General features: G+C 46.4%; 1 protein-coding gene across 3 annotated transcripts in view; it reads right to left on the minus strand.

Moving 5' to 3' along the window:
- PPP1R18 (protein phosphatase 1 regulatory subunit 18) overlaps nt 1–19,148 on the minus strand; it is an 87,179-nt gene extending 68,031 nt beyond the window's left edge. The window contains exons 1-2 of one of the 3 annotated variants that reach the window (XM_070737899.1): nt 18,618–19,148; nt 14,599–16,285 (exon numbers count right to left, since the gene is read on the minus strand). In XM_070737899.1, coding sequence (XP_070594000.1) covers nt 14,599–16,242 — 1,644 coding nt within the window. In that variant the 5' untranslated portion in view covers nt 16,243–16,285; nt 18,618–19,148. Of the gene's footprint in view, nt 1–14,598; nt 16,286–16,982; nt 17,017–17,928 lie in introns of those variants that run through there. The other 2 variants (XM_070737898.1, XM_070737900.1) reach the window with 2 other exon arrangements.
- Between the last annotated feature and the right edge of the window lie 5,514 nt (nt 19,149–24,662).

Consider the following 24,662-nt stretch of genomic DNA (forward strand, 5'->3'; position numbering starts at 1 on the left):
CTGTCCCTCAGACTATTGGAGGGCCGGACTATAAAAAAAAACTAGGAACAAATCCCTATGCACACTGCACAAATCTTATTTAAAGTAAAAAACAAAATGGGAACAAATACAATATTTAAAATAAAGAAGTAATTAAGTAATAAAGTAATTTAAACTTAAATCAACAAACTCCTTCCATTTCTCCTTCCTTCCCTCCCTCCCTCCTTCCTCTCTCTTTTCTTCCTTCCCTCTCTCTTTTCTTCCTTCTCTCTCATTAGTTTCATTTTCCTCTCCCTCGTTTTCTCTCCATCATTTTCTGATTTTTCTCTCTCTCTCTTTCCATCTATCCCCCTTTCTCTCTTCCTCTCTATCTCTCCCTCTTTTTCTTTCTCTGTCCCTCTCTCTCTTTCTCTCACTCATTCTCTTTCTCTCTCCCTCTTTGTATCACTCACTCTTTCTTTCTCTCTCTCCCTCTCTCTCTCTCCCTCCTATCATCCCCGCCCCTTGCCTCTGTACCGCCTCCTCGCTCAGCAGCAGACCGCGGTGAGTTGACAGGAGATTTGGGAGCTTATTATATCTATTGATAAAATCTCATGGGCTTCTGCAGGCCGGATAAATTGCCTCAGTGGGCCGCATCCGGCCCCAGGGCCGTAGTCTGGGGACCGCTGATCTAAATGGTTGCTAAGGGAATGGGAAATTGTAATTTAGGGGTTTAAAGTGTTACAGGAAGGCTTGTGATACTGTCCATAGCCAAAAATAGTGTATTTACTTCCGCATCTCTACTTCGCGGAAATTCGACTTTCGCAAGCGATCTCAGAACGCATCCCCTGCGAAAATTGAGGGAACACTGTATTCAGATCCTTTACCAGTAAGCCAGGGGTGAAATGCTCCTGGTTCACTCATGCCTGTCAGTCATCGGAGAGCCGGTCATGAAGAGAGCGGGACGATCTTTCCACCAAACCCGGATGCCGCCATTTGGGTTGTTTTACCCTCTGCACATGCACAGAATGCTTTGCGCATGCGTAGAGGGTAAAAGAACCCAAATGGCAGCATCCGGACGGGTGGGTGGAGCCTTGCGCTCCCTTCGCAACCGGCTCTCCGATGACTGACAGGCACGAGCGAACCGGGAGCATTCCACTCCTGCAGTAAACCATAACCATAGGATACAATCCATGTATCCCAGTGGCTGGCCAGGTCACACAGAGTTGGCCTTCTCCAGGTCCCGTTTGGCGGGCCTAGGAGAAGAGCCTTCTCTGTGGCGGCCCCAGCCCTTTGGAACAAACTCCCTCCGGAGATTCGCACTGTCCCCACTCCCTCCGCCTTCCGCAAGGTTGTAAAAACTCACCTCTGCCGACAGGCTTGGAGCCACTGAGTTTTAACATCCAGTGAATGGGTGGTTCATGATGGCATGAATGTGATTGGTTAATTTTAAGTATTGGGGGTTTTAGAGTGTTTTAATTAAGATTTCTCACAATAACCTTTGTTGTGAGCCGCCCTGAGTCTAAGGAGAAGAGCAGCATAGAAATCTAATTAATAAATAATAAATAAATAGCTGTGGTCTTAGTTTTTTGTTGTGACGTATCATTCTCTATCACCAATATATGACTATTCCCAAGCAAGATTTTACATATTAAAGACAATGGCAATTTAAATACAGTGATCCCCCGAGTTTCGCTATCTCGATCTTTGCGAAACGCTATATCGCGATTTTTTCACCCGATGACGTCACTCCCTTCCTTTCTCATCTTTCTTTCTCTTTCTCTTTCTCTATCTTGCTTCTTCCTCTCTCACACTCTCTTCCTCCCTCTCTCATCTCTTTCTTTCCTTCTCTCTCTTTCTCTATCTCTCCCCCTCTTGCTCTCGAGCGGCGGGCGGCACCCAGGGAAGGTTCCTTCGGCCACCCAGCAGCTGATCTGCTCGGCAGCGCAGTAGCAGCGAGGAGCCGAAGATGGGGTTTCCCCTTTGCGTGGGCAACGGGGAAACCCCATCTTCGGCTCCTCGCTGCTACTGCGCTGCCGAGCAGATCAGCTGCTGGGCGGCCGAAGGAACCTTCCCTGGGTCTTCAACTCCCAGAGTGGCGGACAAGCGGCGGGCGGACAAGAAAAGCGGCGGCCGGACAAGCGGAAAAGCGGCGGACAAGCGGTGGCCAGACAAGCGGCGGCAAAGTGGCGGCCGGACAAGCGGACAAGCGGCGGACAAGCGGAAAAGCGGCGGACAAGCGGCGGGCGGACAAGCGGCGGGCGGACAAGCGGACGACAAGCTGAAAAGCGGCGGACAAGCAGGCAGGCAGGCGGCTCCTCAGCTGCTGGGTCTTCCCAGATGCGGAAGTAAAAACACCATCTGCGCATGCGCGGCCATGGAAAAAGGGGCGTGCATGCGCAGATGGTGTTTTTACTTCCGCACCACTACATCCCGAAAAATCGATTATCGCGAGGGGTCTTGGAACGGAACCCTCACGATAATCGGGGGATCACTGTAGACCCTTTTCTAGCCAATCTGCAACCCTACTTGCCCTAGCGTTAGCTACAAATGTAACCCTATTTTTAATTTATTTCTAAAATTTATCTAACCATCCGAAACCAGCCAGACTCTAGGCAGCGTTAGAGGGTTTAACAAGATACAAATAAAAATTAATTTATGATTAGATTATCATTATAGGTTATGATTATCATTATAGGTCATCGAATGGTCCTCGACTCCTAACAACCACATTTTCTGAACAATGACCCAACCCTCACCTGGTGCTCCGGGTCTTCCAACATTAATGAAACTGTAACACTAAAAATGATTAAATGGAGAGGTGGATAGTTTCAAGAAATTGAGCCCTGGCCTTGAGGGGGAAGTGGGAGAGAAGGAATATCCGGGAAAGTAGAAAATGTGAAGAGGACATAGCCCTGCCTTGACCTTGTTGTCTTTAGAAGAGGATATTGAAGGTTCTGAACAGGCTTTCAAGAATTCTTTGAATATAGCCTACAACAATAAAGGAGAACTTTTGGAATCTTGCTGGGACTTGTTGCTTGATTTGCCCTTCCACAAAGGGATGACAGGCATCATGATTTGTCAATCCTCCCAAAGGCACTCTGGAAGGTCCACTTTTTCATCATCTCCTGGAAGGCTTATAAGGGTAGGGACCATATGGTCCCAAGAAACAAGGGGCCACTATACAGCATGTGCACCACTTGGCTCTTATTTCCACCCTTCCTACTAGGACAGTGATGGCGAACCTTTTTTTCCTCGGGTGCCAAAAGAGCGTGCACGTGCATTATCATGCATGTGTGAGTGCCCACACCAATAATCCCAGCGACCAGTTAGGTCCCACAGAGTGGGTTTTCTCCGGGTCCCGTAAACCAAACAATGTCGCTTGGCGGGACCCAGAGGAAGAGCCTTCTCTGTGGCGGCCCCGGCCCTCTGGAACCAACTCCCCCCAGAGATTAGACTTGCCCCCACCCTCCTTGCCTTTCGAAAGCTGCTTAAAACCCACCTCTGCCACCAGGCATGGGGGAACTGAGATACACTTTCCCCCTAGGCCTTTACAATTTTATGCATGGTATGTCTGTCTGTATGTATGATTGGTTTTTATATAATGGGTTTTTAACTGTTTTTAGTATTGGATTTTGTTATATACTGTTTTATTGCTGTTGTTAGCCGCCCCAAGTCTGCAGAGAGGGGCGGCATACAAATCCAATCAATCAATCAATCAATCAATCAATCAATCAATCAATTATAAATAAATAAATAAATAAAAATAAATAAATAAATTATAAATGAATAAATAAATGAATAAATAAATAAAAACAAACAAACAAACAAACCAATCAATCAATAATTCAAAGCCTGGGGAGGGCAAAAACAGCTTCCCCCTGTCCCTGGAGGCCCTCTGGAGGCCGGAAATGGCCTGTTTCTCAATGTCTGGTGGGCCCAGTAGGCTCACGTTTCACCCTCCCCAGGCTGCAAAGGCTTCCCTGGAGCTGGGGGAGGGTAAAAAAACCCAACCCCTCCCCCTAGAGGCTCTCTGGAAGCCAAAAACACCCTCCCGGAGCCTCTGTCCAAGCCAAAAATCAGCTGGCCAGCACACACATGCACAATGGATCTGAGCTAGCTCATGTGCCAGCAGATATGGCTCCATGTGCCACCTGTGGCACCCATGACATAGGTTTGCTATCACTGTACTAGGAGGATCATCAGAAGGTACTTCCCAGTGATTTGGATAAGATAGAAAAATACCGTTATTTATTTATTTATTGGATTTGTATGCCGCCCCTCTCCGTAGACTCGGGGTGGCTAACAACAGTAATAAAAGACAGCATGTAAATCCAACACAAAACAGCTAAAAACCCTTATTGACCAAACATACATACAAACAAACATACCATACATAAATTGTAATGGCCTAGGGGGAAAGAATATCTCAGTTCCCCCATGCCTGACGGCAGAGGTGGGTTTTAAGGAGCTTACGAAAGGTGAGGAGGGTGGGGGCAATTCTAATTTCCGGGGGGAGTTGGTTCCAGAGGGCCGGGGCCGCCATAGAGAAGGCTCTGTGAATAGCTGATGTAGGAGGTGACCCTGAGGGAGCAGTCAAACACATCATCAGTCTCAAGTACCTTTGTGCCCACAAGCAATCTAAATCCAGCCCACTTTGAATTGACTCATTGACTCTTACCTACCACCAACTTGGAATGTTCGTAATTCAGGTTCTTGTAGAGAGTTTCAGCATACAGTAAACTTATAAGTATTCATCTGAACTGCCTGGACTTCTGATTTCCTGTGTTTGACAGGCGGTCTCCTAGGTACTCAAGACCACGAGCCATCAGCTTGAAATATGCCTAATTTGTTAAAATATTCATGACTGGGAGAGCCACAACTAAGGTCAGCCACAACTAAGCCAGCCAATACACTTCTGAGTCTGTGCGGAGAATTGAAATTGAAAAAATGTAGCTTAAGGCTGGGTGTGGCTCGCTCTCCACTCTGCACTCTCTCACTCTGAACTCTGCTGAAATGAAACTAACTCTCCTGCTTGTGTTTGCCTGTAACTGATTGAAGAAGAATTCTCCTTGTGGTATTGTAAATATATATATATACAGTGATCCCCCGATCATTGCGAGGGTTCCGTTCCAGGACCCCTAGCAATGATCGGGTTTTCGCGAAGTAGCGCTGCAGATGGTGTTTTTACTTCCGCAGCAGCGAGGAGCCGAAGATTGGGGTTTCCCCACCGCCCACGCAAACTCCTCGCTGCCGCTCGCCCGCCCTTCGCCCGCCCACGCTGTTCGCTCGCGCCGCTTCCGAGCTGAGTCCTGAAGCCAATTCGCTTCAGGACTCAGCTGGGAAGCGGCGAGAATGAACTCCTCGCTGATGCCCGCCGCTCGCCCTCCCGCCAGCAAGAGGGGGAAGACCTAGGGAAGCCGCCCAGCAGCTGATCTGCCCGGCGCCATCTACGCATGCGTGCCCATAGAAAAAAGGGTGCGCATGCGCAGATGGTGTTTTTACTTCCGGGTTGCAAAATCGCCATGTAGCCGTTTCGCAATGATCGGGATCGCAATACCCGGGGGATCACTGTACAGTGATACTTCATCTTACAAATGCCTCGTCATACAAACTTTTCGAGATAAAAACCCGGGTTTAAGATTTTTTTGCCTCTTCTTACAAACTATTTTCACCTTACAAACCCACCGCCGCTGCTGGGGTGGTCCGCCTCCAGACTTCCGTTGCCAGCAAAGCACCCGTTTTTGTGCTGCTGGGATTCCCCTGAGGCTCCCCTCCATGGGAAACCCCACTTCTGGACTTCCGTTGCCAGCGAAGCGCTTGTTTTTGCGATGCTGGGATTTCTTCGCTGGGATTCCCCTGCAGCATCGCAAAAACACAGAAGTCTGGAAGTGGGGTTTCCTATGGAAGGGAACCTCAGGGGAATCCTAGCAGCGCAAAAACTGGCACTTCGGCTGGCAAAAGGGGTGAATTTTGGGCTTGCACGCATTAATCGCTTTTCCATAGATTCCTATGGGAAACACTGTTTCGTCTTACAAACTTTTCACCTTAAGAACCTCGTCCCGGAACCAATTAAGTTTGTAAGACAAGGTATCACTGTATATTATTTCGTTTATAAAGAAGTTATTGAATCCAGCTAAATCAGTTATCTCTGTGTGCTTCTGGTTTTGATTTTGCAACAAACTCTAATATAATTGTACTCTTTAAAATGGCCATTTCTCCCCCCCCTCACTTCTCTGTCTTCTAAATGTAACGCCCAACGTTCCTTTTGAAAAGTCAAGAATCTTAAAATCCATTTACGTCTATTAGCTGAGTGCAATGTTATATACAGAATCCCACATTCTGACAGTAACCAATTACCAGAAGAAGGGCTCTCCTTAATGAGTGATAATGAAAAGCTGGCAACAGTTCTGCGTAGGGGCTATATTTAGCTAAATTGCTGGCTCATTATTCCATGCACCCCCACCTCCTTTTCATTCACTGATCCGCATGGATACTACACGTGTCTTATAAATGCAAATTTTCCTTTGGGTCCCGCTTGATTCCAGTGACTTCATCAAGAAGACGTATATGCCAGATTAACATTTGCGCAGTGGTGGAAAAACGAAGACATACCTCCAAAAGACGCACTAGTTAAGAAAATTAAATACTGCGCAGAGATGACTAAATTAACCATGTTAGTCAGAAATGAAACCGAGTCCCCATTTAACAACTGTTGGGATCCCTTCTACAGATGGTTAAAAAAAAAGAGAGAGAATAATATGTTGCAATAATGAAATGATCTGTATAAATTTGATTAGTCACAAATCCGGTATATATATTCTATCTTTTTTCCTTTCTAATAGTAACAAGAGATATTAGATATATAAATATGTAATATTTATTCTTAGTTTCAAAATCTGTATATTTTAATTAATTCAACACTTGCTTTTACCTGTCTACACGACCAATCTGATCCAAGGTAATGAGCTAACCAATTAGTAATTAGTTCACACTCTTAACACAGCTCCACTGTACACTCGCCCACCCCTTTCTTTTCCTTTTTTTCCCCTTCTTTCTTTTGCTTTCTCATTTCTCCCTCTTCTTCTCTTATCTATCTTCTATCTTCCCCTTATCCCCTTTTCTGCAAGTCTATATGTTTATTAACTGTTATACTTTTATAATTAGTTATATTATATTACAGTGATCCCCCGATTATCGCGAGGGTTCCGTTCCAAGACCCCTCGCGATAATCGATTTTTCGGGATGTAGTTGTGCGGAAGTGAAAACACCATCTGCCCATGCGCGCCCCTTTTTCCATGGCCGCACATGCGCAGATGGTGGAGTTTGCATGTGGGCGGCGGGGAAGACCCAGGGAAGGTTCCTTCGGCCGCCCAACAGCTGATCTGCTCCGCAGCGCGGCAGCAGCGAGGAGCCGAAGATGGGGTTTCCCCGTTGCCCAGGCAACGGGGAAACCCCATCTTCGGCTCCTCGCTGCTGCCGCGCTGCGGAGCAGATCAGCTGTTGGGCGGCCGAAGGAACCTTCCCTGGGTCTTCCCGCCGCCCAGGCAAAGGGGAAACCCCAAGATCGCTTGCCGCTTGCCCGTTCGCCCGCCCGGCCGCTTCGCTTGCCCGTTCACCCGCCCGCCCGGCTGCTCACTTGCCCGTTCACCCGCCCGCCCAGCTGCTCGCTTGCCCGTTCACCCGGCCGCCCGGCCGCTCCGCTTGCCCGTTCACCCGCCCGCCCGGCTGCTCGCTTGCCGCTCGAGAGCAAGAGGGGGAGAGATAGAGAAAGAGAGAGAAGGAAAGAAAGAGATGAGAGAGGGAGGAAGAGAGTGTGAGAGAGGAAGAAGCAAGATAGAGAAAGAGAGAGAGAAAGAAAGATGAGAAAGGAAGGGAGTGACGTCATCGGGTGGAAAAATCGCGATATAGCGTTTCGCAAAGATCGAGATCGCGAAACTCGGGGGATCACTGTATACTAAGATCTAACTATTATCTGTTTTGACTATGCATTTTATGTTTTGTATATTTGTAAATAAAATTAATTTAAAAAAAGAAGAAGACGACGACGTATATGCCATTTTCTTGGCCATGAAACCGGAAGGACTGAGAAGAAACCCAATTCAACCCCTAAAGGGGAGAGGGGACGATATTTACAACAAGGGGCTAGAAAGCGAGCAGTATATTTAAAGCCAGCTGCAAAAAACAAGACAGAAAGTCTCCAGAAATCCCTTCAATTGCTAATGATTTAAACTAAATAACTTTCTTATGATGGACCAGGGGAAAAAACAGGCTTCCTCTATGCTGCTTGGGGTGAATCTTGCGACCCCAGACCGTAGGGTAGACTTGCTCGGGTGAAAAGGCTTTTGTGGAAGAGGACTTAAGACTTCTGTGGAAATGTGTGTGCAAACAGTACCATGATGTTCTCAAGGCCAGCCTGACCACTAACCACTGACCTTTGGGCAGCAAATTCTGGATCCTCAGGCTCAAGATCCTCAAGACTCAAAGAAGAGGACAAGTAGACAGGCTAGGTTGCTAAACACGACACTTTAGAGGGAATATCATATTATTTCCCCCCAAAAAAACAGTAAGATCCATAAAGATCTGCCTCTCTTATACAAGTAACGGAGGGCAACCAGACTTGGATGAAAACTGAGGAAACCTTTGTTGACGATAATATAATCAGTTAATTAAGATGACATCCAGCTGGGTGAGATCATCCAAGGGCATGGGGTGAGGTATCATCAATATGCAGATGATACCCAGCTTTACATCTCCACCCCATGTCCAGTCAGTGAAGCAGTGGAAGTGATGTGCCGATGCCTGGAGGCTGTTGGGGCCTGGATGGGTGTCAACAGACTCAAACTCAACCCTGATAAGATGGAATGGCTGTGGGTTCTGCCTCCCAAGGACAATTCCATCTGTCCATCCATAACCCAGGGGGGGGAATTACTAACCCCCTCAGAGAGGGTCCGCAACTTGGGCGTCCTCCTCGATCCACAGCTTACATTAGAGAAACATCTTTCAGCTGTGGCGAGGGGGGCGTTTGCCCAGGTTCGCCTGGTGCACCAGTTGCGGCCCTATCTGGACCGGGAGTCACTGCTCAGTCACTCATGCCCTCATCACCTCGAGGCTCGACTACTGTAACGCTCTCTACATGGGGCGACCTTTGAAAAGTGTTTGGGAACTCCAGATCGTGCAGAATGCAGCTGCGAGAGCAATCATGGGCTTTCCCAAAAACGCCCATGTCACACCAACACTCCGCAGTCTGCATTGGTTGCCGATCAATTTCCGGTCACAATTCAAAGTGTTGGTTATGACCTATAAAGCCCTTCATGGCACCGGACCAGATTATCTCCGGGACCGCCTTCTGCCGCACGAATCCCAGTGACCGATTAGGTCCTACAGAGTGGGCCTTCTCCAGGTCCCGTCAACTAAACAATGTTGTTTGGCGGGACCCAGGGGAAGAGCCTTCTCTGTGGCGGCCCCGGCCCTCTGGAACCAACTCCCTCCAGAGATCAGAATTGCCCCCACCCTCCTCACCTTTCGTAAGCTCCTTAAAACCCACCTCTGCCATCAGGCATGGGGGAACTGAGATGTTCTTTCCCCCTGGGCCTCTTCAGTTTATGCATGGTATGTCAGTATGTATGTCTGGTTTTTATGATAAGGGTTTTTAGTTGTTTTATTATTGGATTGCTACATATTGTTTTTATCACTGTTGTTAGCCGCCCCGAGTCCGCGGAGAGGGGCAGCATGCAAATCCAATAAATAAATAAATAAATAAATAAATAAACTGATCTGCAACTAAGTTTTACAGATAGGGAGTACAAGTGACCAGACTTCCATTTGTCTCTCAAAGTCAGAATGGAACCTCAACATGAGAATGCATTTCCCATCTTAAATTCTACCTGGAAGTCTCATAGTGCGGAGTTCTCCAACCTTGGCAACTTTAAGCCTGGCGGACTTCAACTCCCAGAATTCCCCAGCCAGCAAGGAATTCTGGGAATTGAAGTCTGCCAGGCTTAAAGTTGCCAAGGTTGGAGACCCCAGTCATATAGTGAGTCTTATTCCATTAAAAAGTCAATGCACGGCTGCTGCTAGAGACATCCCTTGGCTCACTTCTCCTGTCTTTATATCGTTTACTCTACGGACCTCTTTACATTCTCTCCTCATCTGGCTTTTTATGTACATCGGCTTTGCCAGTCCTACACCACAATCAATCTTCTTACTAAATGGTCCAGCTGGCACCTACACATGTTTCTGGTCATTCCACTTTCATTTGGGCAGGGGGTGAGGAAAATTGGTCACAGGCCCACTTCATACGCCGTCCTAAAAATACACACCTAATATGCACATATACTTTGAGGGGGGAAAACAACACACTCAATAGTGTACTGTGTTTAGGAACTTTCACAACCATTTTAAAGCAGCATTACGATCTTAAATGGGAGAGCCGGCGGATAGAAAACAATGGTGCGCAGGTGTTTAATTCTTCTGCTCATATTTTTTTACCGTATTGTCCTTTGAAAATGGGGAAAGTTTCTAAGCAAGTACTTTTATTATTATTAGATTAGATTAGATTTAGATTAGATTAGATTTATTGGATTTATATGCCGCCCCTCTCCGAAAACTCGGGGCGGCTCACAACAAGATAAAAACAATACATAATAGCAAATCCAATGCCCACCAATCCAATTACAATTTTAAGCTAAAAATTCATTTAAAAACAAAACAAAACAACAACAACCCCAGAATATTAAAAACCCGCATACAATCAATCTAATACCAAAACAACATGGGCAAGGGGGAGATGTTTCAGTTTCCCCCATACCTGACGGCAGAGGTGGGTTTTAAGGAGTTTGCGAAAGGCAAGGAGGGTGGGGGCAATCCTAATCTCAGGGGGGAGCTGGTTCCAGAGGGTCGGAGCCACCACAGAGAAGGCTCTTCCCCTGGGTCCCGCCAGATGACATTGTTAAGTCGACGGGACCCGGAGAAGGCCAACTCTTATTATTATTTATTAGATTTGTATGCTGCCCCTCTCCGAAGACTTGGGGCGGCTCACAACAGTAATAAAAACAATATAGTAGTGGAACAAATCTAATGTTAAAAAACATATAAAACCCTATCATTATTTAAAAAACCAAACAGCACATTCATACCAAACATAAAACAAAGTATAAAAAAGCCTAGGGGAAAGATGTCTCAACTCCCCCATGCCTGGCGGTATCAGTGAGTCTTGAGTAGTTTACGAAAGACAAGGAAGGTGGGGGCAATTCTAATCTCCGGGGGGAGTTGGTTCCAGAGGGCCGGGGCCACCACAGAGAAGGCTCTTCCCCTGGGGCCCGCCAAACAACATTGTTTAGTCGACGGGATCCGGAGAAGGCCAACTCTGTGGGACCTTATTGGTCGCTGGGATTCGTGCGGCAACAGGCGGTTCCGGAGGTAATCTGGTCCAATGCCATGTAGGGCTTTTCTTAGAAAGCAGATGATGAAGGAAAGCAAAGCTAAGGCGAGACACAGTTTGGAGGAAGCCAAAGCACCTTGCCTCACAATTTCTTTATCCTGGCAGCAGTAAACAGGGTTTCTAGTCCTCAGCGTCCATCACAATGCTTGGTTCTAAGCAGAATGTGTGAAAAATCAGTGCTCGAGTGTCATATTTAGCTGAAAAAAAAGCATTTTAGCTTCAAAAAACCTCTTATGTTTGACATGCTCCTTGGGGAACACAAACTTTTCTATCCTATCATTTTATACAAATATATGTGGGTGTGTTTAAGGTATCTGTCGCTCAGAAAAAATGGTAACGTGGTTGAATGTCATTATGTGAATTATGGGATTTCCACTATTGTATGATTTTTTTTACTTGTTTAGAATTAACTAATAACATTATGTTTTTTCATGCACCATGAACCACTGTGAACCTGTATGGATTTGGTAGCACACAAACCCCATAAATAAACATATTGGAGAATGGATGTTAAAGAAGATCTCAGGGACCGTCTTCTGCTGCACGAATCCCAGCGACCAGTTAGGTCCCACAGAGTGGATCTTCTCCGGGTCCCGTCAACTAAACAATGCCGCTTGGCGGGACCCAGGGGAAGAGCCTTCTCTGTGGCGGCCCTGGCCCTCTGGAACCAACTCCCCCTAGAGATTAGAATTGCCCCCACCCTCCTTGCCTTTCGTAAGCTACTTAAAACCCACCTCTGTCGTCAGGCATGGGGGAATTGAGATACCCTTTCCCCCTTTTTCTGTTTTTCTTGGCAAGATTTCCATTTTCTAAAGGAAGGGTCCCCATCCTTTCCCCCAACTAATAGCTTCTTTGACACTGCTAGTTAACAGAGTTGCTGACTCTTATAGGTGGGGGCCTCCGTTGGACCCACCACCGAAGAAGTGGGCGGGTGGGTGGGGAGGAGAGAAAAACCAAATTTTACAATTTTATGCATGGTATGTCTGTATGTATGTTTGGTTTTTATAATAATGGGTTTTTAATTATTTTTAGTATTGGATTATTATTGTATGCTGTCTTGTTATTGCTGTTAGCCGCCCCGAGTCTCCGGAGAGGGGCGACATACAAATCCAATAAATAATAATAATAATAATAATAATAATAATAATAATAATAATAATGATGAATCCTTAATAATAGGAACTAGTGGCTTTTTAGCAGGAATTGCTTTCAAGAGGTCACAGCCAACACTTGATGAAATTTCAGATGGTCAGGTTGGTTGCATATTAACTACGACCATGATATGGATCACCTTTTGAAGTAAGCAAAGATTTGTATTCCGGAAGTGTGCTTGGGAAATGCAATCAACACAACAAAGGACCTGGCCTATAGTTGCCACTCCTGAGGTCTGTCTTTAAATGTCACATATGCCTATAGGACATTAAAAGCCGGCGTGCAAAACTAATTTGCAAATGAACGAAACAATTCTACCTGCTTATATTAGTTGCTTCCTTTTAATTAGGAATCGCGTGATCCCTAAAAATATGCAAGAATATTTTTGCAGCTTGCACAAAAGCATCCCTACCCAAGAACTATGGTTTAAAGCCTCAAATCTAGCACGTTTGGTTTTTTTTTTTAAAAAAATTGTATGTTAGGGAACCTTAATGCAATTCTCAGAATGTAGCTGTCTTCCTCCGAGCATTGCTGAGCACTCCAGGTAAGGAGGAAATTAAAAGGCAGAACCTCGTAGAAGAGAATAAACGCAGAGGAATCGGGTAAAATATTGCACAGACAGCGTGATTGGATGAAGAATTCGTCATTCGTGGAATTTTGGGATGCTGCTGCTGGTTTTGTGGATGGCTCCTTCCATCTTTGTTCTTACTGTGGAAAGCTCATTCGGAGAAAGCAGCAGCCTCCCACCACCCTCGAAGGGGAGGGTCTCCAAGTCTTCAATTTGGAGGCAACCTCACTGACCTCTGCGGAGCAAGTGATCAGAGGTGCTAGAGATTAATTGTTTTACCATGTGTGGCAGGGTGTGAAATTGCTCTGTATCCCAAGGACCTTTCAACACACACACACAGACACACACACCAAAAAAAATTGTGCTATTGTAGGTAGCATAAAAGGAAAGGTTAGTATTACAACTGCATTGTCAATGGAAAGTCAGGCTAAAACACTGAGTTTGGGACAGGGATTTAAAACCTTGTGTGTCCTGAACTTGTGTGCCAGCCAAGAACAAACCTAATTTTCTTTGCTTCATTTGCTCATCTAAAAAAAAAGGGGGGGGGGGAATTAGGGATCTCTTTTACAGAAGCCAAAGTTTTGCAGTATGTTAAAAAAATATCAAGTTCAAGTTTATTGGATTTATATGCCGCCCCTCTCCGAAAACTCGGGGCGGCTAACAACAATCATGAACAATATACAATAAATCCAATACTAAAAGCAAATTAAAACCCCTTAATATATAAAACCAAACATACATACAAACATACCATGCATACAGTTGTAACGGCCCAGGGGGAGAAGAAGTCTTAATTCCCCCATGCCTGGCGGCAGAGGTGGGTTTTAAGTAGCTTACGAAAGGCAAGGAGGGTGGGGGCAATTCTAATCTCTGGGGGGAGTTGGTTCCAGAGGGCCGGGACCGCCACAGAGAAGGCTCTTTCCCTGGGTCCCGCCAAGTGGCATTGTTTAGTTGACGGGACCCGGAGAAGACCCGGAGGAGGTGTTGACAATCTCCTGGGCCCAGCTCCGTATCACCTCTCGACCGGCCGAAACCAACCAAGAGGGACACGGATCCAGTAAACAGGTGGCGGAGCTCACAGCTCCAATGGCCTTGTCCACTTCATCAGGTGTCACCAAGACAAACTCCTCCCAGACAAGTTCTAACAAGGCAAAAGAGTGGTTGGGTTACCAGCTACCTGCCTCCTTCCGACGGGAATTTCTAGAAATTGAATTGTTCTAGAAATACATTCACTTTCTGAGATTAAAAAAATGTCTGCAATGGGGTCGGAGGAATAACGGGACAAGAACGCAGGGAAAAGTAATAGCGATCACAGCGGTGGTGGCTGCGATGGGCGTAACAAGCGAAAGAGTAAAACCAAGCACCTGAAAAAGTTGTGGCCACCCAAAGGCCTGAAAACCAGGCAAATGCAAAAGCGAAGATGCTTACGAAACAACCGCAAAAGCTAAACTTCAGAAGGGCTTGGAGGATCACCTACCTTTTTCCGATGACGGTCGTTCTTTGCAAGACACGATCTCTGCAGGGAGAGGTAGCCTCCGATCACCTGGATCTCCTCCACTGTGGGGTAGCGCTTCTTCATGGGCATCGCGGCCACGGGTGGCGAGCTCTCGATGCCGTTCTCCACAACCGTGACAGGTGACACAGGGGCCTTCCGGGGGTTGATCGTGATGGTGTTGCCACTGCGGCGCTGCATTGCCGGATGGGGGGACGAGACCCGGCCCAGGCCTCCCATCCTGACCTCCTCCTTAACTTTGCTGTTGCTGCTGCTGCCGCTGCTGCGTCTCATGGCCTCGGCCTCGGGTGGAGGCTCCTCCACAGCGTCCGGCAGAAGTTGTTCACAGCTGGGTGAAGAGCAGGAAGTGGGGACTGGGGGCTTGGCTGAAGGAGGAGAAGGGCTGGCTTCCTGTTTGGGTTCTGGGGGAGGGGAGGCCGAAGCCCTCAAGGGCACAACCATGAAGGAGTTCCTGGAGTGGAGACGCAGGTTGGCCAAGGCTTTGCCCTGGACATCCTCCTCAGCCGAGTGGGATTCCACTGCCGCCTCCACGTCATTGCTCTCCACCCTGGGCCCTCTGTCTGGGGACACAGCCTCTCTGCCCCATCTTTTCCCAGTGGGCGAACGCCTTGGGGGGCTATCTGGCCAGCCCTCCCCACTGCTCGACTTAGCTTCAAACTGGCTTCGATAAGATGCCACAGTGCAAGGGCCCGGGGGTGTCAATCCCGGGAGGTCACAGGGAGGACTGGGGAGGCGATTGACACAAGGCAGCCGGGCCGGGATGGGGTCTGCCAGGGAATGGAGTGGCTTCTTTCCTCCGAAGCTGCTGCTTTCGGTTAAATTCTCAGTGCTGAGGGACTTCACCGGTGGCGACGGCATCGCCACCCCTCCGCTGTCCTCCTGGCTGAACCGGCTGAGCAGTTTGCTCACCCGCCCTTGGCGCTGCTCAGGCAACGACGCCCGATGCTCGGCTCGACCCACAGCGTTGAGATCCTCCACGCTGCGGCTCAAAGCTGACTTGACGATGAAGACCTCCCCGGCACGGATCTCAGTCACGCTGCCTCCGCGGCGGGACAGCAGCTCATTGAGGGACTCCATGCTGCCAGATTTGGCTTCTCCCGCGCGGCGGTCGCTAGCCAGCTGTGCTGGCGGTTCTCCATGGGCTGTTTCAATTATAATGACATTGTCTGCCCGCAGGGTCCGGACACCTGGAATCTGCCCGCACAGATCCACTATTTGCTTGGCTTTGTTGTTTGCGACTTCGTTTTCTGGAGGCCCTGACTCATGATGATGGCGGCGCTTCTCCAGCTGAATGAAGGGATTTTGGTGGACTGGCCCAATCTTCTCCTGTAGCACAGAACTCTCCGGCTCCCCCTCTTGGTAGGATGATGTTGCAGCAGGCACGGAGGACGAGCCACTCTCGTTTTCCCCTGGTCCGCTGGGTTCAGAAAAAGAAGTGCTTGAACCTTGCTTGGCCCGGCGCCGTTCAATGATTTCGCGTTTCCAAGCCGGCATCTTAGCCATGCGGTCTTGCTGCTCCTGTTCCCGCCGCCGAGCCTCCTCCTCCTCTTTTCGCCGACGCTCCAGTAACTGGAGTTTCCATTCTGGCAGCGGAGGAGTTGAAGACATCTTGGAGGTGGAGGTGTGAGAATGCAGGAAACAGGAGGGAAATCTGGTTGGGGAAAAAAAAGAAAGAAAAGATTTAGGGGGGATGTTCAGAGAGCAAGAAAGTAAAAAAAAAGGGGGAAACAGAGAGGGGTTAAGGATCCCGAGAGAGCAATTCAAAGAACATGAAAAGCGACACGAAAACAAAAGGGGCAAGGAAAGAATGGAACGAAAGGGAGGATGAAGAAGGAGAGAAAGAAGAGGATCTGGAAGAGGCTTGGAAATGAGTAGAAGGAGGGTTTGGAGAAACGGGCAACGGTTGGGAAGGAGAAGACAGACAGTACCAGAGTAGCAGAAAATGGAGGCTGAGAAATGATCAGAGGAAAATGGTAGGAAGTGACAGATGGAGGTGGAATGAGGGAGAGACGGATTCTAAGAGGAGAAGGGAAGGTGGGAGAGTAGGAGGAATTCACTTAGAAGGAAGGAAAGGGGGGAGAGTAACTTACAGGGTCAGGAAGAGGAAGAGGAAGATGATCGGTCAGAAGACATTGCAAAATTCAGTCCCTTTAGCTATGAGGAAGATGAGACAAAAAGAGAGAGAGGGAGGAAGGGGGAAGGCAGAGAGAGAGAGAAAGAAAGAGAGAAAGAAAGAGAGAGAAAGAAAGAAAGAAAGAAAGAAAGAAAGGGAGAGAGATAAAAGGCTTCCTCCAGGCTCAACCTTTGATGTTCTTCCTCCCTCCTCCTCCCTCTCCTCATCCACTCACTCTTTCCAACTCTGTGTCACACACACACACACCGCCTCTGGTGTTGCTGGGGAGGTGACAGTTCTTGTAGGGAGCTCTTCATACAATGAACCCAGGCACCCTTGCTAAGGCAAAGATTAGGTTTGTTTACAAGAAGTGACACCCTTCCCCATGCTTGATGGGCGGTTAAAGGGTGGAAGAACATGAAAAAAGGAGAAGAGGAACTAGGGGAGGGGGATTTTTTTTTTTAAAAAAAAACCCCAACAGCTTCCTTCCATGTGTTTTGTGTTGCTATCTAGTGTTCTAATCTAGCCTTTCTTAATGGCTGTTAACAAAAAGAATGCAAGGAACATAGTTCTGCCTGAGTAAGCAATCTAGATTTCTTTTTTTTTAAAGCCTTGTGCAGTGATACGGAAGAGGTGAGCGGCATTGCAAAAGGATGACAATGGGGCAGGTTTATTTACAAGAGCAGTTTTTATGCCACCAGCTCAGAAACAAGCATGCAGGGAGAATTTACTCACAGGCAAGGGGTGTGCAGGATTGCAGCGAGAGTATAGAGAAGGCTTTTCAACCTAGAGAGGAAAACTGATGGCGTATAAAGGTTGATCCGGGAGGAATAGAGTAAAATTTCCCCCCTTCTCACGGTCTTTGGCGCTTCAGACACAAATGTTTGCACAGGTCTCTAGAGTGACAGCGGACATGTCTTTAGTCTGAAAACGAGACTGGGAGGTGGTTTTCGAGAACCCGTTAACTGGCAAATTGGCAGAAATCAGAAGATTTTGATGGATTTTTGCTACAAGAAATGTGATAAAGGTTAGAATTTTCAAAAGCCAATTAGGATGAAACTGAATGTAATGAAAGAAAAGAGATTCTGGGTTGGTCCAAGGAAATCCCCCCCCCCAAAGTTGGACACAGGAAAAGTCTTGCGATAGAAAGGCCAATAAAATATAAAATAATTCAAAATTACCGGAATCCAAGGGTCAGAATTTCACCTTAACTCCAGTTCTTTCCAAAGCCTGCAAAAACAACCGATGGCAAAAACAAATGGCAATACCCAGTGCGTTTTGGTACCACAATCCAACTTTTATAATCTGGAAAGCCCAGACATTTAACCACAGAGGATGGGGAAGATCAGAGTTCACTTAGACTCTAGGAGCACCAAAATACTTAAATGCTGCTTGGTTAATTTTCCCTGAAAAAGAATTAAGTACATCCAAGAGACTTTCCACGAACTGATGATACTTCCAGGAATTTGTGAGGGGGAAAAAAGAAGCCTTAAAATAATCTTAGCGTGTCCCACAATTCCCAGATGCAGAAGATGAAAACAAAAACAAAACTCCTTTGAGGAGCTGGGGAAATTCTCTTCCGGAGAATTAGAGCCGGACCCGTAGAAACGTCAGAAAGGGAGCAACACGTGTACCATCCAGGCCAGATAGAGATCCAAAGAGACCCTTTCTTTTCCCTCCGCTTCCCGCCTCCAGAGGAATGCTTCAAAAGATCCCGAGGGAAATCAGACGGGATCTGGAGGCTGACCCTCACCCACCACCATCTGAAGAGGAGAACCCCCAATCCGGGTCGTCGATCCCTCCTTAGCCGCCAGGAATCCCCCGGTCCTTCGAAACCAGGAAGCAAAGCAATGGATCCTTTCTTACGTACGCTTTTCAAGCCAGCTGGATCTTGGAAGCCCCAGGCAGGCGAGAGGGCAGATCCTTCGCTTGGTCCATGGCTTGGAGGAAACTCGTCTGGCTCCAGCCGGTCGGAACGGAGGGGATTTTTTTTTTTTCCTCCTCCTTCTTCAGCCGCCTCGCTTTCTCTTCCTTTTTTTTTTTTTTTGCCCCCTCCCACCTTCAGTCCAAAAGGAAGGGAGGGAGCTAGGCGGATCTGAGTCAGGGCTCTTGCTGGAAGGCGGACGGGTTGGGGCGCCCCGATCCTTTTCTCCTTCGGCTGCTTTCCAAGAAAGCGCGTTCGGGGCACACGACGGAGGGGCGGGCGAGCGGGGTGGAGGAAAATCTCTGCTGGTCTCTTGAGCGCATCCGCTCCTAATCCTCCGCCGCCGAGCTCCACCTCCGCCCCGGCTTGCTAAAATCCTTTCCAGAGGAGACGGGGTGGGGTGGGAGGGAGGGAGAGAGAGAGAGAAGGGAAGGAGGGAATGTGGAAGGGGAGGAAAGATCGAAAGCGAAGGGAGGACGCAGCCCGAGACGGGAAAGAAAGAGAAAAAAGGGGGAGGATTGATGGGGGGGGGGGGGTCTTTGTGTGTAAACAGAAGGGGAGGACAATGAAAAGGGGCGGGACGGCGAGCAGACAAATGCGGCGGGAGGGGGGGGGGCACTGGTAGGCTGGCGGTGAAGACAGGAAGGGAGGAGTTGATCCGTCGCGAAGGTTTATTATGAGGTGTTTCCTATTATTTGAGGGCTCTTCGGGGGGTTTTTTGGATCCTCTCAGAAGGTCCCCTGCTCCATAGAACCTTGTCTAATCCGTAATAGACGACGACTGGCTGCCGTCTCTCTGCGCCTCAGCGCGTGGAATCCATGGAGCCTCCCAGTTCCCGCCATCGTAGCTCTCCCGTTCCACACAGACCCTGGGCGCGAACACGTGCTTGCCACAATTCACACAGGACGAGTGGCCTCCTCATCCGCAGCCGCTCTGGCTATGATAGGGCTTGTAGTTCCTACTCACCTGAAAAGGGTCAAGTTGGGGGGGGGGCGTTTCACGTGTTATGTTTCCTCTGAGGTGTTAAGTACCTCAGGGCGAACGTTTTTTGGTTTGTGTGCCAGAAGGGTGTGTGTTCCGTTATACTAGCACGCGTACACGTGTCCACACCCATTCCCTCCCCTCACACATACACATCCCTCACATGCACACAATCCCCCCACCGTCCCCACACTTGCTACAGGCCTCACTGAAGTAACTGAAAAAAATGGGTCAATGGGCAAACCGGAAGTTCAGAAAAACGGACTTCCGGTTTGCCCATTGGGCAGTTTTTTGCACTCTGGAGGCTTCAGGGAAGAGCGAAACGCCCCAAGGCTGAAAATTAGCTGGCTACTACGTGCATGTGTGCTGGAACTGACATAGGGCAATGTCTTGTGTGCCCTCCAATATGGCTCCACGTGCCACCCGTGCCATAGATTCACCATCACGGCCTTAGAGAGTGCTAGATCAGTGGTTCTCAACCAGGGGGTTTGAGTTGGGGGGGGGGGAGTTGTCATTGCAGGGAGTCCCCTATGGATTGAAGAAATGTTATGATTTAAGTCTTGGGGCTCCATGGCCACAAAAGGTATTTAAAGGGGGTCTCTACCGAGCAGTAGTGCTAACTACCCTGTAGTATGCCAGTGAGACTTGGATTGTGTACAGGAGGCATGTTAGGCAATTTAACCACTTCCACATGACCTGCCTCCGTAGAATTCTGAGGAGCCGGTGACAAGATAAGATGCCTGACACTGAGGTCCTCTCCAGAGCAGGCCTGCCATCAATTCCCACCGTGCTGATGAAAGCTCAGACAAGCCATGGTTCAAGGATGCCGGACCATCAAATCGATGGCGAGACCACACTTGGAGTACTGTGTACAGTTCTGGTCACCTCACCTCAAGAAGGATATACTGGAACTGGAAAAGGTGCAAAAAAGGGCAACAAGAATGATCAAGGGAATGGAGCATCTCCCTTATGAAACCAGGTTACAATGTCTTGGTCTTTTCAGCCTTGAAAGACGGCGTTTAAGGGGTGACTTGATCAGTGTATAAAATCATGCATGGGATAGAAAAGGTGGATAGATAAAAATTCTTTTCTCTATCACACAATACTAGGACGAGGGGGCACTCCCTAAAGCTCATAGATAAGAAAGCGAGGAAACATCAAGGGAAATATTTCTTCACCCAGAGGGTCGTTGGTTTATGGAATTCACTTCCAGAAGAGGTTGTGACTCCCTAAAGCTCATAGATAAGAAAGCGAGGAAACATCAAGGGAAATATTTCCAGCCTGGATAGCTTCAAGGCAGGATTAGACAGATTCATGGATGCCAAGTGTATCGGTGGTTATTGAAACGGATGTCCATGTGCCAGCTCTATGTTGGTTGAGGCAGGCAGGATTCCCTTGGGTGCCATTTGTTGGGAGTCTGGGGAAAGGGAGGGTCTTGCCTTCTCTTTCTGCTCAAGATCCCCATGGACAATTGGTGGGCCACTGTGTGACACAGAATGCTGGACTCGATGGGCTTTGGCCTGATTCAGCATGGCTCTTCTTATGTTCTTATGTTCATCCCTAAACAACTCCTCTCTGGTGAGCTATCTAATATCTTTTTGTAGGTGAGGTCTCCAGAACTGAACACAGTATTCCAAATGTGGTCTCTCTAGCCCTCTATACAGCGGGATCACAATCTCCCTCTTCCTGCTTGTTATACCTTTAGCTATGCAGCCGAGCCTTCTACTTGCTTTCCCTACCGTCTGACCGCACTGTTCACCCATTTTGAGACTGTCAGAAATCACTACCCCTAAATCTTTCTCTTCTGAAATTTTTGCTAACACAGAACTGCCAATGCAATACTCAGATTGAGGATTCCTTTTCCCCAAGTGCATTATTTTACATTTGGAAACATTAAACTGCAGTTTCGATTGCTTTGACCATTTATCTAGTAAAGCTAAATCATTTGCCATATTACAGACGCCTCCAGGAATATCAACCCTATTGCACACTTTAGAGTCATCGGCAAATAAACAAACCTTCCCTACCAAACCTTCCCCAATGTCACTCACAAGCATATTGTTGCTTGTATTCAAGGTCAGCGGTTCAAATCTCATCACCGGCTCAAGGTTGATTCAGCCTTCCATCCTTCCGAGGTGGGTAAAATGAGGACCCGGATTATGGGGGCAATATGCTGGCTCTGTTAAAAAGTGCTATTGCTAACATGTTGTAAGCCGCTCTGAGTCTAAGGAGAAGGGCGGCATAAAAATCTAATCAATCAATAAATAAATACATTCTAAGATTTTTATTAATACTAATTGTTTCTTCATTGCTTATTTGACCCCTATGACAATCATTAAGTGTTGTACCACATGATTCTTGACAAATGTACGCTGAGAGCACATTCATGAAGACAAATTCCTTGTGTGTCCAATTACACTTGGCCAATAAAATTCTATTCTATTCTATTCTATTAAAAAGAATAGGACCCAGAACAGACCCTTGTGGCACACCGCTTGTAACCAGTCTCTGCTCAGAATACTTTTTTAATGTCACTTAACGTTTTTTTTAAATCACAGAGGCTATTTTCCAGTCTCTGGAAACAGATTGTAAAACTAGATAGGTTACATATTTTTGTGAAAAGAACCATCAATTTCATATTACAGTTCTTCAAAGATTCTTTGGAGGATGTTATCTGGTCCCAGAGAACTTGTTTTTAGTCAATTTGATGTATGGCTTCATGTTTTGCTACTTCTTTTTAAACCAACCTTTACTATGGTCTCAGTCCAAAATTAGAGTTAAATATTGGAATAAAATCAAAACAACAGAGCAGGACAAGACATCGTAATGTGGAGGTCCCCAAACTTGGCAACTTTAAGACTTGTGAACTTCCAACTCCTGGAAGAATTTTGGGAGTTGGAGTCCACAAGTCTTAAAGTTGCCAAGTTTGAAGACCTCTGTCTTCAATTGATTACATCAATTACAATTGATGGACAAATAATGGGCAAGCAGAATCTGCCTAACTTAGTAAAAATAGCAAAACTTAGCTACATGCAAAACTCTATCTCACCTTGTTGCAAACTGTCTAGTCTTCCTTCTCAAGAAATAAGCTGAGGTGTAGATGCCTGTCTTGTGTCCTCCACATGAAGACAAGCAAAACATTCATTCAGTTTCTGTGCTACTTTTCTATCCTCTTGTAATGTTCATTTAGTAGCTCCATTATTCCATGGTTCAATGATTGGTTTCCTACTGGAAATATATTTTAAAATCTTTATTGGTGCTTAATCAACATCTTTGATCAATTGATTGCATATACTGTATTTTGTGTTACATTAGCATTGTATTATGTGGATTTATAGTTACATTATATGAGATATTTTTCATTTTGAAACCTGGCTTCCAAATGTAGGCAATAAAAATAAAAATCAATACGTTCCAATTTGAGCTCCCTGGCTTTTACTTAACCTAATATTTTTAATTTAGTTTTTGAATTAAACCTTTTCTGAGATCTTAAAAAATGTTGACTTATAAACTCACCAAGCAAGTAGGGTGGTAGTGGGTTCTAAAACTCTATATTGTATTATACTGTATTATATTATATTATACTGTATTATATATTATATTATATTAATTATTATATCATATCATATTATATTATATATTACAAGGGTTGACCAGAAAGTAATGCACCATATTTTTTTCTCAGCCTATAGCAATAGTACGAATGTGAAACTTTAGATATACATTATTTGAACTGTCAGGAGTGCATGTGTACATTTTGTGTTTCTTCAGACAGATAGCGTAGCTTCAGCAGTGTTTCGAAATGGTGTCTGTAAGTGATGTACGTTACGAGCAGCGTGCCGTCATTGAATTTCTCACTGCGGAGAAAGAAACTGTTGGGAACATTCACTAACCTTTGTGTACAGTTCACAGAGAATCTGCAGGCGACAGAAGTACGGTTAGTTGCTGGACACAGAGGGTGAGGCAATTACAGTGCAAAAATGGCTTCATGACCAGAACAAGGAGTGGTACTGACGGCATACACGCCCTTGTGTCTTGCTGGGGGAAGGCCATAGAATGGGATGGAGATTATGTGGAAAAATAGGGAGTGTAGAAGAAACATCATTCTTTTTGTGTGTAAGTTTCATTGTGTTCAATAAATAATTGTTGAAGAAAAAAATTTGGTGCATTACTTTCTGGGCAACCCTCGTATATTATATTAAATTTTATTATGTTATACTGTATTACATTAGATTAGATTAGATTACTAGAGTTGGAAGGGACCTTGTAGGTCATCTAGTCCCTCCCACATTCAAGCAGGAATTCCTATACCATTTAGTACTGGTTGCACTGCACCACTTCTGAGCATGCGCAGAAGCATCCTGGGCAAGTGGGCGGAGCCTCCCGCCGCCAGCGCTATCGGTTCTTAAAACCAGGCCAAACCGGGAGCAACCGACCACTGGAGTAGGGTTTGTACAAAATATGAAACCACGAAAATCTAGCCAAAGTTAAAACTAACCGGAGAGAATCTTAAAGGATCTAGTTAAGCATGTTATGCAAAAGATTTGGAGTACTGCAAAACATTTTGTAGACTAAATCTCTTTGACTAAAGAGAGAGACTTTTATCCTGTCTCTCACATCAATTTTGCAGTTTTAATAAAAGAATTGGTAGTCAGATTATTTTTTAATAATGTATTGACTGACTCAATAATTTCACAGAGACAATAGAGGCATCTGATTTTATGGACAAACAGAAGATGTAGAGAAGATGGGAACCAAATTGATTGATTGATTGATTGATTGATTGATTGATTTTGTCCAATACACAATAAGGGTTTTAGTGGGTATACACATAGTAAAATACATGATGAAGGTTATAGAGGATATACTCGTAGTAAAATATATCTAAGAAAGAATAAAAGAGAAGTTATAGGAATAGAACAATGAAAGAATAGAAGAAGAGATATAGGAATAGAAGAAAGGTATAGGAGATATAGGAGAGCAATAGGACAGGGGACGAAAGGCTCTCTA

The sequence above is a fragment of the Erythrolamprus reginae genome, chromosome 2 (assembly GCF_031021105.1).
Source record: "Erythrolamprus reginae isolate rEryReg1 chromosome 2, rEryReg1.hap1, whole genome shotgun sequence".
NCBI classification, from domain to species: domain Eukaryota; kingdom Metazoa; phylum Chordata; class Lepidosauria; order Squamata; family Dipsadidae; genus Erythrolamprus; species Erythrolamprus reginae.